This window comes from Scyliorhinus torazame, chromosome 8, assembly GCF_047496885.1.
Source record: "Scyliorhinus torazame isolate Kashiwa2021f chromosome 8, sScyTor2.1, whole genome shotgun sequence".
In the NCBI taxonomy this organism is placed as follows: Eukaryota; Metazoa; Chordata; class Chondrichthyes; order Carcharhiniformes; family Scyliorhinidae; genus Scyliorhinus; species Scyliorhinus torazame.
The window spans coordinates 187,593,568-187,609,652 of NC_092714.1; the positions used below are offsets into that span (position 1 = coordinate 187,593,568).

Consider the following 16,085-nt stretch of genomic DNA (forward strand, 5'->3'; position numbering starts at 1 on the left):
TTCATCCTTGAACATCCAAGGAGTGAGCAAAATTCCTCGAAGAACATTCAAGGCTTCCACTAACACTGCACTAACATAAATAAGCCGAAAGCACTTTACCTGGAAGTTGAATGGTTAGCTTTTTAAATAGCTCTGGTAAGGTGCCTCTTGTAGCTGGATACACATTCACCTGGGAGTGATTAAGAGAGGTATAAACTGGACCTTTGTGGTTCAAATTAGCAGGTCTATTGTCAAATCAGTGTTCGAGGTTATTTGATGTCAAAATCCGCACACGCTGCCTGCTTTTGGCATATGCATGTCAAGCCTGCGCTAGTGCCCTGTAGGTCACAGTGCTGCGTCAGAAGAGTTTGAAAGTATTCTGGCTGCAACACATGGGGTGCTGCATGGATCAGTGCTGAGGCCTCAGCTATTTACAATCTATATTAATGACTTAGACAAAGAGACAGCGAGTAATGTATCTAGTTTTGCTCATCATACAAAGCTAGGTCGAATGCAAGCTATAAGGAGGACACAGAGAGGCTGCAAAGTATTATTGTCAGGTCAGTGAGTGGACAACAAAATAGCAGACCGAATATGATGTGGGGAAGTGTGTGGTTTTTGACTCTGGCATTCTTTTTAAAAGGCGTGAAACTTGTAAATGTTGATGCCCAAAGAGACTTGTGCGTACTCGAAAAGGAATACTGAAAGTTAGCATGCAGATACAGCAAGCAATTTGGAAAGCCTTTGGCCTTTATTGCAAGGGGATTGCAGTACAAGTATGAAGACATACTGCTATAATTGGTGAGACCACATGTGGAATACTTTGCACAACTTTTATCTCCATATTTAATGAAGGATATACTTGTATTGGAAGCAGTCCAGAGAAGATTCATCAGGCTGGTTCCTGGGATGAGACAGTTGTCCCATGATGGGAGGCGGAGTAAATTGAGTTGATATTCTCTGGAGTTTAGAAGAACGAGAGGTGATCTCATTAAAATATTCAGGAATATGAAGGGGCTTGACTGTAGACACTGAGAGGTTCATAGAATCATAGAATTTACAGTGCAGAAGGACGCCATTCCACCCATCGAGTCTGCACCGGCTCTTGGAAAGAGCACCCTACCCAAGCCCACACCACCCTATCCCCATAACCCAGTGCCTAAGGGCAATTTTGGATACTAAGGGAAATTTAGCATGGCTAATCCACCTAACCTGCACATCTTTGGACTGTGGGAGGAAACTGGAGTACCCGGAGGAAACCCACGCAGACACGGGGAGAATGTGCAGACTCCGCTCAGACAGCGGCCCAGCCGGGAATTGAACCTGGGACCCTGGAGTTGTGAAGCAACTGTGCTAACCACTATGCTACCATGCTGCCCACGGCTGTTTCCCTTGGCTAGAAAAAGGAGCCATGTTTTCATGATAAGGGGCCAATCGTTCAATAGAATGCTGAGGAGAAAGTTCTTTACGCAAAGCCGCTGTGTAGTACTGAACACCGCTCCGCCACCTTCAATTTCTTTTCTTTATAATTTTTCCAAATAAGGGGCAATTTAGCATGGCCAATCCACCTACCCTGCACATCTTTGGGTTGTGGGGGTGAGACACACGCAGACACAGGGAGAATGTGCAAACTCCACACGAACAGTGACCCGGGGTCGGGATTGAACCTGGGTCCTCAGTGCCGTGAGGCAGCAGTGCCAACCATTGTGCCATCCATAACCTTCAATTTCAAGCAGGCTTTGTAAACTCAATGCAGCCTGCCAAATCGGGACATTCAAGTGACTGATATTTGAGAAGTGCTGTAAAGCTTCTGAGATCCAATCACAGGCTGGTTCCTTCCTGCATTTGCTGCTGGTACGCTCACTAATGACCGTGTCAGTGGCAAGTCAGACAGAAACGAGTCTGTGATTTGATGAGCGGCAAAGAGTAGTTTTAGGGTCTGTACCACAAGACAGCCAGAGCATCAGTGCAGGGCCCAGGCGGGATAGCTGGAGTGACGGTGTGGGACCCAGGCTAGGCAGCCAGAGTGATGATGTGGGGCCCAGGGGAGACAGCCAGAGCAACGGTGTGGGTACTGGGTGAGACAGCCAGATTGGTGGTGCGCGGCCCATACAAGGCAGCTGGAGCGACAGTGTTGGGCCCAAATGAGGGTGTGAGGGAGCGAGAGTGTTCCGGGTTGTAGAGAGAGTGAAGGAATAGGAGAGAGAGAGTGTGGGGGTATTGGGAGAGAGAATTTGAGGGGGTGGGGGAGAGAGAGAGATAGTGTGGGGGGGGTGTGTGGAAAGAGAGAGTGTGAGGAGGTGAGGGAGAGAGAGTGTGAGTGATGGGGAGAGAGAGAGTGTGAGGAGGTGGAGGGAAAGAGAGTATGGGGCGGTGGGGGAACAGAGAGAGATGGAGAGCGTGTGGGTGATGATGAGAGAGAATGTGTGAGGAGATGGAGGGAGAGAGAAAAAGAGTGTGATGGGGTGGGCGGATAGAGAGAGCGAGCAGTGAGGGTGTGGGAGGAGAATGAGAGAGAGAGAGATAGAGAGAGAGAGAGGGTCTGTGGTGAGGAGAGAGAGATAGATAGAGAGAGAGAGAGGGTCTGTGGTGAGAGAGCAAGTGTGAGGTGTTGGGATGCGAGAGAGAGAGACAGTGAGGGGGTGGGGGGAGAGAGAGTGAAGGGCTGGGTGATGGAGAGAATGTGAGGGGCTGGATTGAGCGAAAGAGAATGTGACGGAGTGGGGCGAGAGAGTGTTGGGGGTGAGAGAGAGAATATGGGGGGGCGGTGGAGGAAGTGATTCATATTAATTCCTTGGCTGTGATTGCCTGATGATGTGAAATGCAGTGTGGTGTTTGTTTTCCCTGCTGGCAGTGGTGTGAGAGAGAGACTGTGAGGGAATAGGAGGAGAGAGTGTGTGGTGTTGGGGGGAGTGGGCAGAGTCAGTGTGAGGGAAAGAAAGAGAGTGTGGGCTGGGCGAGGGTGGCGAGAGAGATTGATTCATATTCATTCCTTGGCTGTGATGGTCTGAGGATGTACGACGCGGTATACTATCTGTATTCTCTGCTGGCGGCTTTACATGGAATTTACAGCACAGAAACAACCCATTGGGCCTGCCACATCTATATTGGTTTTTATGTTCCACACAAGCCTCCATCACTCTTCTTGATTACACTCCCAGGGTAACCTTTTGCTTCTTTCTTCTTCATGTATTTAACAGGTACCTTGACTGTATCTATACTGGAATCATAGAATGGTTACTGCGCAGAAGAAGGCAATTCAATGCATTGGGCCCACTCGTACAGCCTCGCCGCGCCCAACTTGGTACACTACTAGGCCTCTCGCGAAATTTGTGACGCTCGGTACGCCTTGCGAGATCTAACGAGATCTCATGAGACGTCGTGATTTGGATCTCGCCCTCACTGGCAGGATTCAGATTTGCATATTTAAGTGAGCAGTTAGCCTCACTTAAATAAGTCCACGCAGAAGTATCCCAAGACCCGGAATCATAGATACATACATAGAAGATAGGAGCAGGAGGAGGCCTTTTGGCCCTTTGAGCCTGCTCCGCCATTCATCACGATCATGGCTGAACATCCAATTCAATAGACTAATCCTGCTTTCTCCCCATAGCCTTTGATCCCATTCTCCCCAAGTGCTATATCCAGCGTGTCTTGAATATATTCAAAGTTTTAGTTTCAACTACTTCCTGCAATGAATTACACAGGCTCACCACTCTTTGTGTGAAGAAATGTCTCCTTATCGAATCGAACGCCCAAGCCTGGGAGACCTTGCCGTGGTGCTGTTTAGCACTGGTCCACACAAATGTGGCATAACGGTACCTGGGGTGGTCTCCCAGTCCACTGGAGACCCCAGGGTGGTCGGGTTCTGGGCAGGGTGGTACCCTGGCATTCACATTGCCAACCAGGTACCAGCCTGGCACCCTGGCAGTGCCAAGGTACCCAGGTTGCCCATGCCGGGGATTCGGCCAGGGTGCTCCGGCCTTATGAGGTGGGGTGAAGGAGGTTCGAGGACCCCCTAACACGTACATTGAGCCATTGATGGGGGGGGGGGTTCTGGAGGCCGCAGTGGAGGTTGAGAGATTGGGACAGCATTTAAAAAGGGCTCACCAATCTCTTCCTGCACTGATAATCTGAGCTAATCATTGCAGGAAATGAAGGTAAATGCAGCCTCAGTGGAGCATTCCTCACCGAGGCCAGAAAAAAACAGAGTCCCGTTTGATAGCGGATCGTTCTCAGTGCTGCAGGTGCCGAGAACCACCCTGCTAAACGTTCCCAAAACGGGACTCTGTTTTCCCCCCGTAAATCGTGCCCATCAATTCTCTGCAAAAGCAACGCCGCCCGTCCCCTCCTCAACCTTTTATTTGTAGCCCAGTAGAATCCTAATTCCTCAGATAATTATCTAGTTCCCTTTTGACATCCACTATTTAATCTGTCTCCATTGTGGTGGTATGCCTGTGAATAATATTGTATATAGTTAGCAATGCGACCTCCAATCAGCTGGTGGTGTCAAACATCGGTCATGTGACATCCGACTCTCGCCAGTTGGTCGTAAAACGTACAACAGTTGCACATAGGGTAGTTTCAGGAGAATTCACGAAACTCAGATAGTAACTTTGGCTGCATAGTATTCTGTATGTTATCTTTCCACGTGTTGATCGATAAATCATCATTCTAGTTAAGTCACCAGTAGTTCATAAAATCATAGAATCATAGAATTTACAGTGCAGAAGGAGCCAATTCGGCCCATCGAGTCTACACTGGCCCCTGAAAGAGCACCCTACCTAACGTTTGGACACTATGGGGCAATTTTGCATAACCAGTCCACCTAACCTGCATATCTTTGGACTGTGGGAGGAAACCGGAGCACCCGGAGGAAACCCACGCAGACACGGGGAGAACGTGCAGACTCCACATAGACAGTGACCCAAGCCGGGAATCAAACCCATGTCCCTGGTGCTGTGAAGCAACAGTGCTAACCACTGTTGCTGCCAATCTGTGTCCATCATTGCAACGGCAAGGTCACAGAGCACAACATCCACCGCACGCTCAGGCATTGCATTCCAGATCCAAACCAGTTGTTGCACAAAGACGGTTTTCCACATGTCGCCTCTGGTTCTTTTGTTAATCACCTTAAGGTTCTCTACCTTCTGCCAATAGGAACAGTTTCTCCCCATTTATAGTCTGCAGACCCCTCATGGTTTCGAACAAGTCGAACAAATCACCTCTCAACCTTCTCTTCTCCAATATATCCAATATAACTGAAGTCTCTCACCCTCAGAACCATTCTCGTAAATCTATTCTGCACCCTTTCTTCTTTTTTTAAATATAAATTCAGAGTACCCAATTCATTTTTTTCAATTAAGGGGCAATTTTGCGTGGCCAATCCACCTGCCTTGCACATCTTTTGGATTGTGGGGGCGAAACCCACGCAAACACGGGGAAAATGTGCAAACTCCACACGAACAGTGACCCAGAGCTGGGATCGAACCTGGGACCTCAGCGCCGTGAGGCAGCTGTGCTAACCACTGCACCACCCGTGCTGTCCTTTCTGCATCCTTTCTAAAATGTTTACATTGTTCCTGTTGAGATTCATAACTTATTTTCTTTTGTGCTCTTTGTCCTTATGTATACAACACAGGGTTCAGCGTAATGTATTCACTGCTTTCACACCTGCTCTGCCACCTTCAATGATTTCTGTGCATATGCACCTGGGTCCCTCTGCTCCTGCATTTCCTTTTGAATGGTTCCCTTTATTTTGGTCACCTCTCCTCATTCTTCTGACCAATATGTATCTCTTCACGCTTCTCAATGTTAAATTTAATCTGCCACGTGTCTGCTCATCCCACCAGCCTGTCCATGTCCTATTGATGTCTACCACTGTTGTCTTCACAGTTCACAATACATTCAAGTATCGCCTTCATCATCAAATTTTGAAATTATTTCCTGTACACCCATGCCTAGGTTATTTATATAAATCAAGAAAAGCAATGACTCCTCCATATACCATTCCCACAGTCAGAAGTAATTAAAGTCATCTGTAATTCATCTTTCAATAGGATTGAATCAAATCATTAAACAGTTGCATAATAAATTCTAACTACGTTAAAGATTCAAAATACCACATGGTTTGAAATAAAATACCTCCTGGCGTTCATAATACTTTTCACTTAAAAAAGCATAGCTTAATGATATTTGGGGACTATAATGATTAATACATTGGAAGCAAGATAATAGTCGATTTAGAAATGATATGGCCAACACATTTTCTTCAAACTCCTGCAACTCAAATTTTCCCACTACACCACTTATCCAAATGGTTGTGAATCTTTGGAATTTTCTACCCCAGTGGATTGTGGATTCACCATCATGGAATATGCTTAACACTTGGGTAAATACGCTTTTGATCTCTCAGGGAATCAAGTGATAAGAAGAGCAGGTGGTAAAGTGGCATTGAAGCCTAAGATCATATTGAACGGCAGAGCAGAATCGATGGGGCGTATCATAGAATCCACAGTGCAGAAGGAGACCATTCAGCTCTCCGAGTCTGCACCGGCCCTTGTAAAGAGCACCCTATTTAAACCCACGACTCCACCCTATCCCAGTAACCCTGTAACCCTACCTAATCTTTTACGGGGCAATTAATTTTTGTCATGGCCAATCCACCTAACCTGCACATATTTGGACTGTGGGGGGAAACTGGAGCACCCGGAGGAAACCCACGCAGACACGGGGAGAAAGTGCAAACTCCACACAGACAGGCACTCGAAGCCGCGTCCCTGGAGCTGTGAGGTAGCAGTGATAACCACTGTGTCACCGTGCCCCCCCCCCCCCCCCCCCCCCCACCTCCTATTCCTCTTGTGTTAATCATTTTTGGATGGGATTAATTTCCTTCTCTAGTCAGAGTGGTCCCAGTGAGAGCCAAACGGTTGACATGTGAAATTTGCACATTCTCCCCGTGTCTGCGTGGTTCTCACACCCAAAACCAAGAGATGTGCACGGTAGATGGATTGTCCATGCCAAATTGCCCCTTAATTTGAAAAATAACAAAAACATTTATTTTATAAATGGTCCTTCCCTCTCACTGACCACATGTCCATTCTCTTGGAGGGTCTGCATCTGATGCCGTCGGGCCATCTGGGGTTGCCCACCCCCCGACACACAAGAGAACACGCCGGAGGAGAGCTCCGAGGATGCCCCCATCGAGGCGACATAGCTGTCATTCCCACCCTCCACCAGTGCAGAGACACACACCTCAGTAGGCAACAGTAGTGGTCAGGCTTCAGGGGCACAATCTGGTGAGCAGGAACATCCAGGGGAGTCAGCAGTCATGAGGGCTGTTGGATCCCAGGACACGGCTGAATCCCAGTCGAGCCTCTGGACAGGTTATCCTGGAGCTGATGCAGGTGCTATGGTGCGGCTGTCAGATTCAGGAGAGGATATCAACGACACTCTGGCGATTGCATAGTCAATTGGTGAAGTCCCAAAGGTTACGGGTGAAGGAGATGATGCTGATAATGTGTGGCACTCAGGCCAACACTACTAGGGTGGTGACCACAGTGGAAAGCCTGCAGCACGAGGTCAGCATCATGGTGGTGGTGTCCAAGGCGAAGGTCAGTCAGTGATGACCATGACTGAGGGCCTCGACATGTCCCAATTGCTGAGGAACCTGTCTCAAAAGTAGGTGGACAATGCCGAGGCACTGCAGAGCATGGCCCAGTTACTGAGAAACATTGCTAATAGTGTTAGCACCATGGTGCAGACAAGATGGAGGTGTTAGGATCGACAGTGCGGGATGCAGAGTCCTCTGGAGCATACTTGGGATGCGTCTCCATCCCATGGAGTCCCCCAGGGCCCTACGTCAAGGAAGGGGGAGCGCTGGAGCCCGACCCTGTGCCTTCCAGCAGGGTGACGTTGGCACTCTGCATATCACCTGGATCCCCCCACCCCCACACCCCACCCCGTCACTGGCACATCTCAAGGTGAGCGGACAGAACAGGGTGGCACTGCGATGCCAGTGAGACCGGTAAGTCTGCAGGGAATGCCTGGCAAAGGAATCAAAGGCCGCAGGGCACGAAAAGCAGGTTGCCTCCACATCTGATGTGCATCATGGGGACACACCTAGACATAGCGGCAGAGCATGAAAGCTTAAGAAAATTGAGGATCACTGATTGGGCACCAGGGGGACGCACCATCTGAAGTTAGGGATAATGAGGGTTTTGAATTCCCACTATTAAAACATGTTACACCTGATACATGTGAAGCCTCTGTCATGTTATTCCTCTCAGTGGGTCTGTCTGCACCCCAACCTTCTGTTGCCCTCCGCTCTCCCCTGGCCCAGCCCCCCAGGCAGAAGTTTCCTATCGCAGCGCCCCCGATGCAGACCACGTGCATCTGATGGGTTTGAGAGCGTGTCAGCAGAAAGACAGGAGTCAGAGGATGGCATAAACTGAGGAGCATCAGAGCCAACCTCACAGCGGGTTATCATCACTCTCCTACCTTGTACATTGACCTGCTGACAGTGCCGACACAGGCCCATCATCCTGGAGTGATGTTACACAGACCCTGAGAGGATGGAATGGGACAATCGGGGGATGGGGGGTGGTGGTTGGGGAGGGGGGGGTGGGGGGGGGGGGTGGAAGGGGCGATAGGGGGACGGGGAATTGGGAAAGGAGGGATTGGGTGGAAGGGGGGATGGGACTGGGGGTGAGATGACAGACAATGCCTCGTCATGTGAGAAGCGGGCGACGGTGAGGGCCTCCTGATCCTCCGGGCATGCCACACCCTTGCCGTCACCTGTCCTGCTTCCTCCATTTGCCTCCGTGGGTCCTCCTCCGGATTCATCCTCCAGCCATCCCTGGTCCTGCTCAGTTGAGGCCCCATGTCCCTCCTCCTCCTCTTCCAGCATGCTGCCTGCTGCTGTGCCAGGTTGTGGAGAGCACAGCAGATCACCACAAAGCAGGAGACTCTCTGTGGGGTGTACAGCAGTGCACCACCAGAGGGTTCCAGGCATTGGAACCACATTTTGAGCAGTCCGATACACTGTGCACTGCTCAATGACAGCACGGGCGGCACCATGGGCCTCATTATATCGGGTCTCTGCATCAGTTAAAGGCCTCGCACTGGTGCCATCAGCCAGGACCACCTTATCCCCCCCGATTCAACCTGTTATCCTGGGGTGGTCATCAAAGACGCCGGGGCTCTCCGAGTGTCCCAAGATGTAGCTGTCATGCACATTCCCTGGGACGCGTTCTCACACGTGCATGAACTGGAGATGGTGGTAGCTCACGTGTTCAGGGAGTGAAATCCCTTCCTGTTAATGAAGGGCACTTCCTGATGCCCCGATGTGTGCAAGGTGACATACGTGCCATCAATTACTCCCTGGACCTGGCGCACCCCTGGTGATGGGGAGAATCCTGTAGCCCAGGCATCTTGATGGGTTTGAGCCAGCTCGAAGTTGATATATTAGCTGCCTGGACATACAGGGCATCCGTGACTTCATGGATCCATTTGTGGGCTGTAGCTTGAGATATGCCGCAAAGGTCCCCATTCGAGCCCTGGAATGAATGCTTTGCATTAACGTTCAGGGCTGCGATGACCTTCACCGCCACTGGGAGTGGGTGTTCTCCTCCTCCATGGAGTGCCAATTCCACAATGGCATAGCTCAGGTGCTGCCCGGTCTTCCTGCTGGGACGGAGCCTCCAGCAGCACATTCTGTTTGACATCTTCTCGAACGACCAACGACGCCTGTACACCTTGGGCTGTCGCTGACCTCCCCCTTGGTGCCTCCCCGGTCTGATGTGTGGCCGAGTCATCAGGGTGTGCGGAGCGTAGCCCCCTGCAGATGGGCTGCCGCCTTGAGACTCTGTCGATGCCACTGCTGCCTTGTCCAGTTTCTGGCCACCTGGGCTGCCACCAGCACCAAGAGGGCTGTTGCTGAGGGGTCAACTGCACTATCCATATTGATAAATCTGTATGGAGAAGGAGAGACCGACAGTCAGCGAGAGCTTCCACCCCGAGACCCTCAAATTCAACAGACCACCCTTATGTGTCCTGCGTTCTCTCCAAGTGATATCCACTGAGCCAGTTGTGCTAGAGGAACTGGCCTGCACACTCACCGCTGGCCACATCAGGATCCCCTGGACCCTAGACCTCTGTCAAAAGCACCTGGGGGACTGTGCTCCAGTACCCCCTCTGTTCAACACACTCACCCTCTTGTTGCAGGGATATCTCGAGTGCTGGAGCCCAGCTCATGGGTGTTTGATTGTTGGCTGCTGCCTCTGTGGCGTTCTCGCCCCGAGGCTTCCGGTAACGTGTCCAGGCCTCACAGTTTGATTGGAATGCTGGCAATGGTACTTGTCTGAGACATGGCACGTGGGCCCACAAGAATGCACTTGAGAATATTTTGTTTCTTAAACGGTCAACAGTAACAAAGATTTGAAAATCAACTGTGTAACATTCCACATATCACACTAGCCATTAAACAACAAGAAAAAAAATCACTCCTCTATATTGATACCAATACAAAGATATATCAGTTCATTTTCACACAAAAAAAACATGTTATCACCCCTTGCAGGTTCCTCAACAGAAACGTAAGATAAGCCTGAAAATGTGTTATCACGTCCAGAATTTTGTCGTAGAAATGAAATGTCCATCAATGTGTTAGTTGTTCCACGTATCAGTGCCATTATCCATCCAGAAGCCGCAGCTATACAGGCCCTCCCACTTGGCCCAATCTCACTGGAGCCAAATCCTGTCATCCACATATTCCACTGGCCCTCTAGGTGTAGTTGAAGATCCTTGACCTCCAGCATGTTTAAACTAGGTGACGTGCCAGTTATATGCAGCACTTACCACACCAGCAACAAAAGCATCAGCAACCTGCAAAAGCATTTCATCAATGGCGTTAGCAGGTCCCATTTGGATCAATGTCGCGCACCAGGTCCCGCAGTGCCTTCTTACCTTCTGGACTCATATGTGCCACTGAGCCCAGTGTTCCAGGACCCAGGTATCTTAGAAAAAAATCATCCTTCTTTCCAGCTACAGAAAAAGAAGGAAGCAACAACAGTAGCCTCCAAGCATCTGCAGCCACCAGCAAGAGCGAGCAGCAAACACAACCTGCAGCTGTGATGTGTTCACACATAACTACCAAACCCAATTCCTTATTAGCAATAGCCTTCAGCTAGGTAGCCAGATGCTGCTCACAGCCAAAAGGAGTTTAAGTGACCTTCAGCATTTAGCCATGAACTGGGCTCTGTCCTAGATGTGTTTGCTGGGGCAGATTGGCAGCAGCTGTAGTTGTCCTTGTTATGGGTATACACGATTTGGGGTCTGGCCTTTAGGAACCGCATCACTTCTTGCTGGGAAGGCAGTTAGCTCACGGGAGGCTGTTAGATTGGGCCTCCATCTCACTCATGAGGTGGAGATGCCCGTAATTGGCTTCAATTGGCAGCATGCCATGTCTAGGCGGGATCTGGAACAGACAGGAGCAGGTTGGTTGGATCGTGAACTAATTCACGCCCGGCGCAGAACCCGATTTACGCCCCATCTGTGATTTAACTGGCGCGCTTGGGTCCGCACTGGGCGCAACACGGCTGTTAAATCACGCTTAAAAGATACCTTACAACGCAAAGATTTGAAAGTATCATAGTGTTGCTATCTTTACTTGCTATAAATATGGCAGTCAATAAGGTTGCCCTTCTTTTATCTATGATGTGGAGATGCCGGCGTTGGACTGGGGTGAGCACAGTAAGAAGTCGTACAACACCAGGTTAAAGTCCAACAGGGTTGTTTCGATGTCACTAGCTTTCGGAGCGCAGCTCCTTCCTCAGGTGAATCTTACTGTTCTTACTGTTTTTTTATCTAGCTATTGATATAATATGCTTTCAGAGTCGCCAGCTATCAAATGATACCGCCACAAGATTCAACCGGGTATCGATCAAAGAGCCAAACAACCAAGTTCAAGATCAATGGTACTTTATTTGCACACAAGATTAACTTACACATGCAACATAAACACTATGAGCTAAACTACACCTAACAACTATGACAACCTGTACTTAACTTCAGGCACCCGGCTTAGGTCAGAGGAACAGTGGCCTTTGTTTGAATCTGGATCGGCTGGATCTGGAGAAGTAACTGCGGTTCAGCTAGGATCATCCGTCTGGTAGTGAGCGTTGAACTTGGACTTGCTTCTGGTGGTGCTGCAGTTGGAGATGGACGTTGCCGGAGCATCAGGTCCAAAAGAGGTCGAACACATGGCAGTATCTCTCTTTATCCTTGGGGAGTTTCGGGCGGTCCTTATGTTTAGACCCAATTAATTGGGCAGTTCTCGATCACTGCCTCCGATCTGAGCCAATAAAGGGGCAGGTGCCTTGATGGCTGGGCGTGTCCTTAGCAGTCATTGACCCTGCTGTTTATGCTTCCTGAGTAAAGGGAGGCACCAAAATGTCTGGGCTTGTATCGGTTATCTGAGTATAACCCTTTGTCTTACGGAGATGGGCCATTAAATGCTAATCGGTTGGGGGTTTCGATGCTGTCTGGATTCGTAGCTTACAAATATACATTCAGGCCCTGTGCCTGCCTGAATCTTACATTGTCCATATTTCCCTTTAGGCTTTGCGAACGTCCATGTTTCTTGTTGTAAGTGTCCATCACAGATGGCTACAATCGAATGTGATAGTGGAAGAATAATTACACTCTATACACTTTGGAACGAAGGGAAAGATTTTCTGGTCTCTCGGCCGGTGGAACCAGAAAGTCCCATCCAAAGAAACAGGAGTAGGCTACGTAAACTGTGGTGTCAGCAGGGGCCTTATGCTGGAAGAATGATGCTTTTTTCATAAGATTCTCCAATTTCTTGACAGAGTTTCCCTCTACCAAGATGGCCACAGTAAGTCAACCCAGAAGTCACATGACAGATAGACGGAAAACCCCTATCAAGAACCAGTGCAATGAGGATCAGCTGTGTAGCCTTGCTAGACTCTATAAGCAGAGCACTGAGTCCTGCTAGGGAGGAAGCCAACTTGTTGAATGCAAGGAAGGTGCCTTGAAGAGTGCAGAATTTGCTGTGTGCTTACTGTGTATTTGCTGCTGGACTCGGATGCTGTGAAAACCCTGATCTGGTTTGAACCTTGGCCTGTATGTGAACAATATCATCCTTACAGCAAGCAACCCATGGTGACACCCAGAGCCTCTCAAGTATATTCTGCCATTCAAAGAGATCTATGACCTATCTCCCTATCCCTGGTTTTGCCCCATATCCCCTAATCCCCTAATGTCTGTGGTTAACAGAAATTTATCAACCTTAATTTTAAAATTAACCATTTATCTCGCATGAAATGCTAATTGCAGAAAAGAATTCTGAAATTCTATGACTGCTTATGCGTATAAATTTTTTCAGCTTAATTCCTGAAAGGAATGACTCTCATTTTTACGCTGTGTCCCCTTGTCCTAGACTCCCCAACCAGGAGGAATAATTTATCTCGATCTACCCTATCAGTCCCTCTTAATATATTGACAACATCAATCAAATTGACCTTTACTTTTCTAAATTCTGGGAACGCAATCTTCATGTGTGAGCCCTCAATATCAAAGTAACATAAAAGGATTTCCATCATACACGTGCTACATATTTCCCAGACAAAAAAAATACATCCTACCAGTCACTGAAGGGAAGTAGATGCCAACCAGCAGGGTGAAGTGGGATGCAATGTCAGTGAAAACGTAAGGTTGATCCAAGTTGACTGTTCTTATTGAGTTGGTCACAGATGGGAAGCCATGCTGCTCCACAATCACATCTTTACCAAGGTAATTTGCCCACAGGTTTTCTAGAAAAGAGAGAAACCAAGTAGAGTTAGCTAGATCATTCTCAAAGCAAGACTTATTGTCCTTTTTACGAGGGTTTGTCGGACTTTCAGGACTGCAATCGTCTCTGGTTGTTTTTCTGGGTCTTTACTCTGTCCCCTGCTGCTATGTTCATCTTAAATTTGGAGTCCAAATTGTTTTTTTCAGGCTTGCCTGTTGCTCTAAGAATACTACTGTCAATAGTTATTCGTTAAACCATTCTTGTTTATTTACAGATCTGTGTACATCTCAGCACTTTACACACAGTTATATTTCTGCTTCCCACCAGATCTCAATCTCCTAGTCAAATAACACTGCATTAGAGTTACATCAGTATCAGGTGCCCCTGCTTGTACCCCTTTGTTATACATGCATAAGGCTATGATCAAATTTGTAAAATTAGATCTGAATGCACATTTTCTGCTTTAATTTTATTCTTGCCATGTTGAAACAAGGATAATGGGACCAATGTAGGAGGAAGAACAAGGGATGTGTGACTGTTGGCACAAATTTTCCAGTCACATACAGTTGGGCAGAGAGAGGCTGTCTATGTTGCTCTTTCTCCACTTCCTCTTGCACATTCTACTTTTCTACCTCCATCACTTCCTGCTCTTCCTCTGCTCCTTCATCATGCTCCTATTCTTCAGCAATGCATATCTCAATTTCTTCCTTCCCTTGTTTTGCATGCTTTTGCCAACCACAATACTCAGGGCTTCCTCGATGATGAGGGAGATAGAGAATGAAGAGAGCTTACAATACATGTCAAGTGAATTCTTCAAGTGGCAATGCCGATAATGTACCCTTTTTAAATAATCGTAAAATGTTTACAGACCTCCAAGCCTGTAGTACCTCACCTGAATCTAGTGAGGAAGGAAAATGATCTTCAGGGCATCCGGTATTACCTCCCTGACTTCCTTTAACATCCTAGGATACAATACGTCTGACCCTGGGGACTTATCTACCTTTAAGGATTTTATCTAACTTCAAGGATTTGATCTACCTTCAATCATGACAGTCCCTCCAATACTTCCTCACTCACTATGCTTATTGTATCTAATATTTCACACTCCTCCTCTTTAACTAGAATGTCTAATCATCCCTCTCCTGAATGAAGACTGTGACAAAGAACTCATTGAGAACCTTGCTCACATCTTCTGCATCAACACATATGTTACACTGTACATCTCCGATAAGCCCTACCCTTTCTTCAGTGATCCTCTTGCTCTTAATGCACTGGTAAAACATCTTTGGGTTTTCTTCGATTTTACTGACCAATACTTTTTCATAATCTCTTTTTTCTTTCCTAATTTCCTTTTTTACTTCAGCCCTGTACTTTTTATACACCTCTAGGTTTTTTGTGACTGTCATAATCTTTCTTTTTCTGAATTATCTTACCCTGTATGTTTCTGGATAACTAGATTTGGCAGTGCCACCTTTTTTCTTTGTAGAAACATGTCAATATCGTGTCTGTAGAATCTTGTTTTTGAATGCCCATCACTAATTTGGCACTGTTTTTCATTTGAGTAGCTGTATCCAATCCAATTTCGGCATTTCATTTCTCCGCTTTGCAATATTTATCTTCAACCAATTTAGAACTTTAACTCCTGCACTATCTTTGTCCTTTTCCATAATGATGCTAAGTCTAACTGTATTATCCCCCATTGTTACTTCATCCATTTGCTCAGCTTCATTTCCTGGGACTAAATCTAGAATCATGGCCATCTTATGTGCTGGTTTAAAATGTTCTCTTGAATGCACTTCAAGAATTTTGAACTCTCTGTGCCCTTCACAATGTTCGTATCCCAACCGAAGGCAGGGTAGTTCAAGTTCACAACGATTACAGCCCTATTGTTTTTGCAATCAGAAACATGTTGTGAGAGAGAGTTAGGAGGAGGGGAAGAACCTGGGGAGCACTTGCCAGGAGTAGGGCACATGCCAGGAAGTTAGCATTTGCATAGGACATTGCCAGTCGATGGGTATTTGTCACAGTTTGAGGGGTTGTCGTCAATGCCTAGTAGTAGGCTTAGTTTGTGACTAAAGTAACTGTTATAGGGCTGAAGGTTGCCATAACATCTAATATTAGATATCCAGAGGATCCAGAGACAAGATTGCCAGAGCTAAAGTTTAGAAATAGCGGATAGAAAACATATGTGCCAAGGTATCATTCAGTCAGTCAAAGTCTAGACTGGGACAATCAATAGTAAAGTACTGTGAGTCATTTTGGGAAAGCCACAGAGTGAGATTTTCCAGCTGTTCAA

General features: G+C 47.6%; 1 protein-coding gene across 2 annotated transcripts in view; it reads right to left on the reverse strand.

Annotated features, from left to right (window-relative positions):
- The window catches only part of LOC140428305 (solute carrier family 12 member 5-like), a 1,013,162-nt gene that overhangs the window by 205,527 nt on the left and 791,550 nt on the right, over positions 1 to 16,085 (reverse strand). For both annotated transcript variants that reach the window (XM_072514639.1, XM_072514638.1), the window contains exon 9: positions 13,644 to 13,811. In XM_072514639.1, the coding sequence (XP_072370740.1) occupies positions 13,644 to 13,811 (168 nt within the window). The remainder of the gene's footprint in view (positions 1 to 13,643; positions 13,812 to 16,085) is intronic.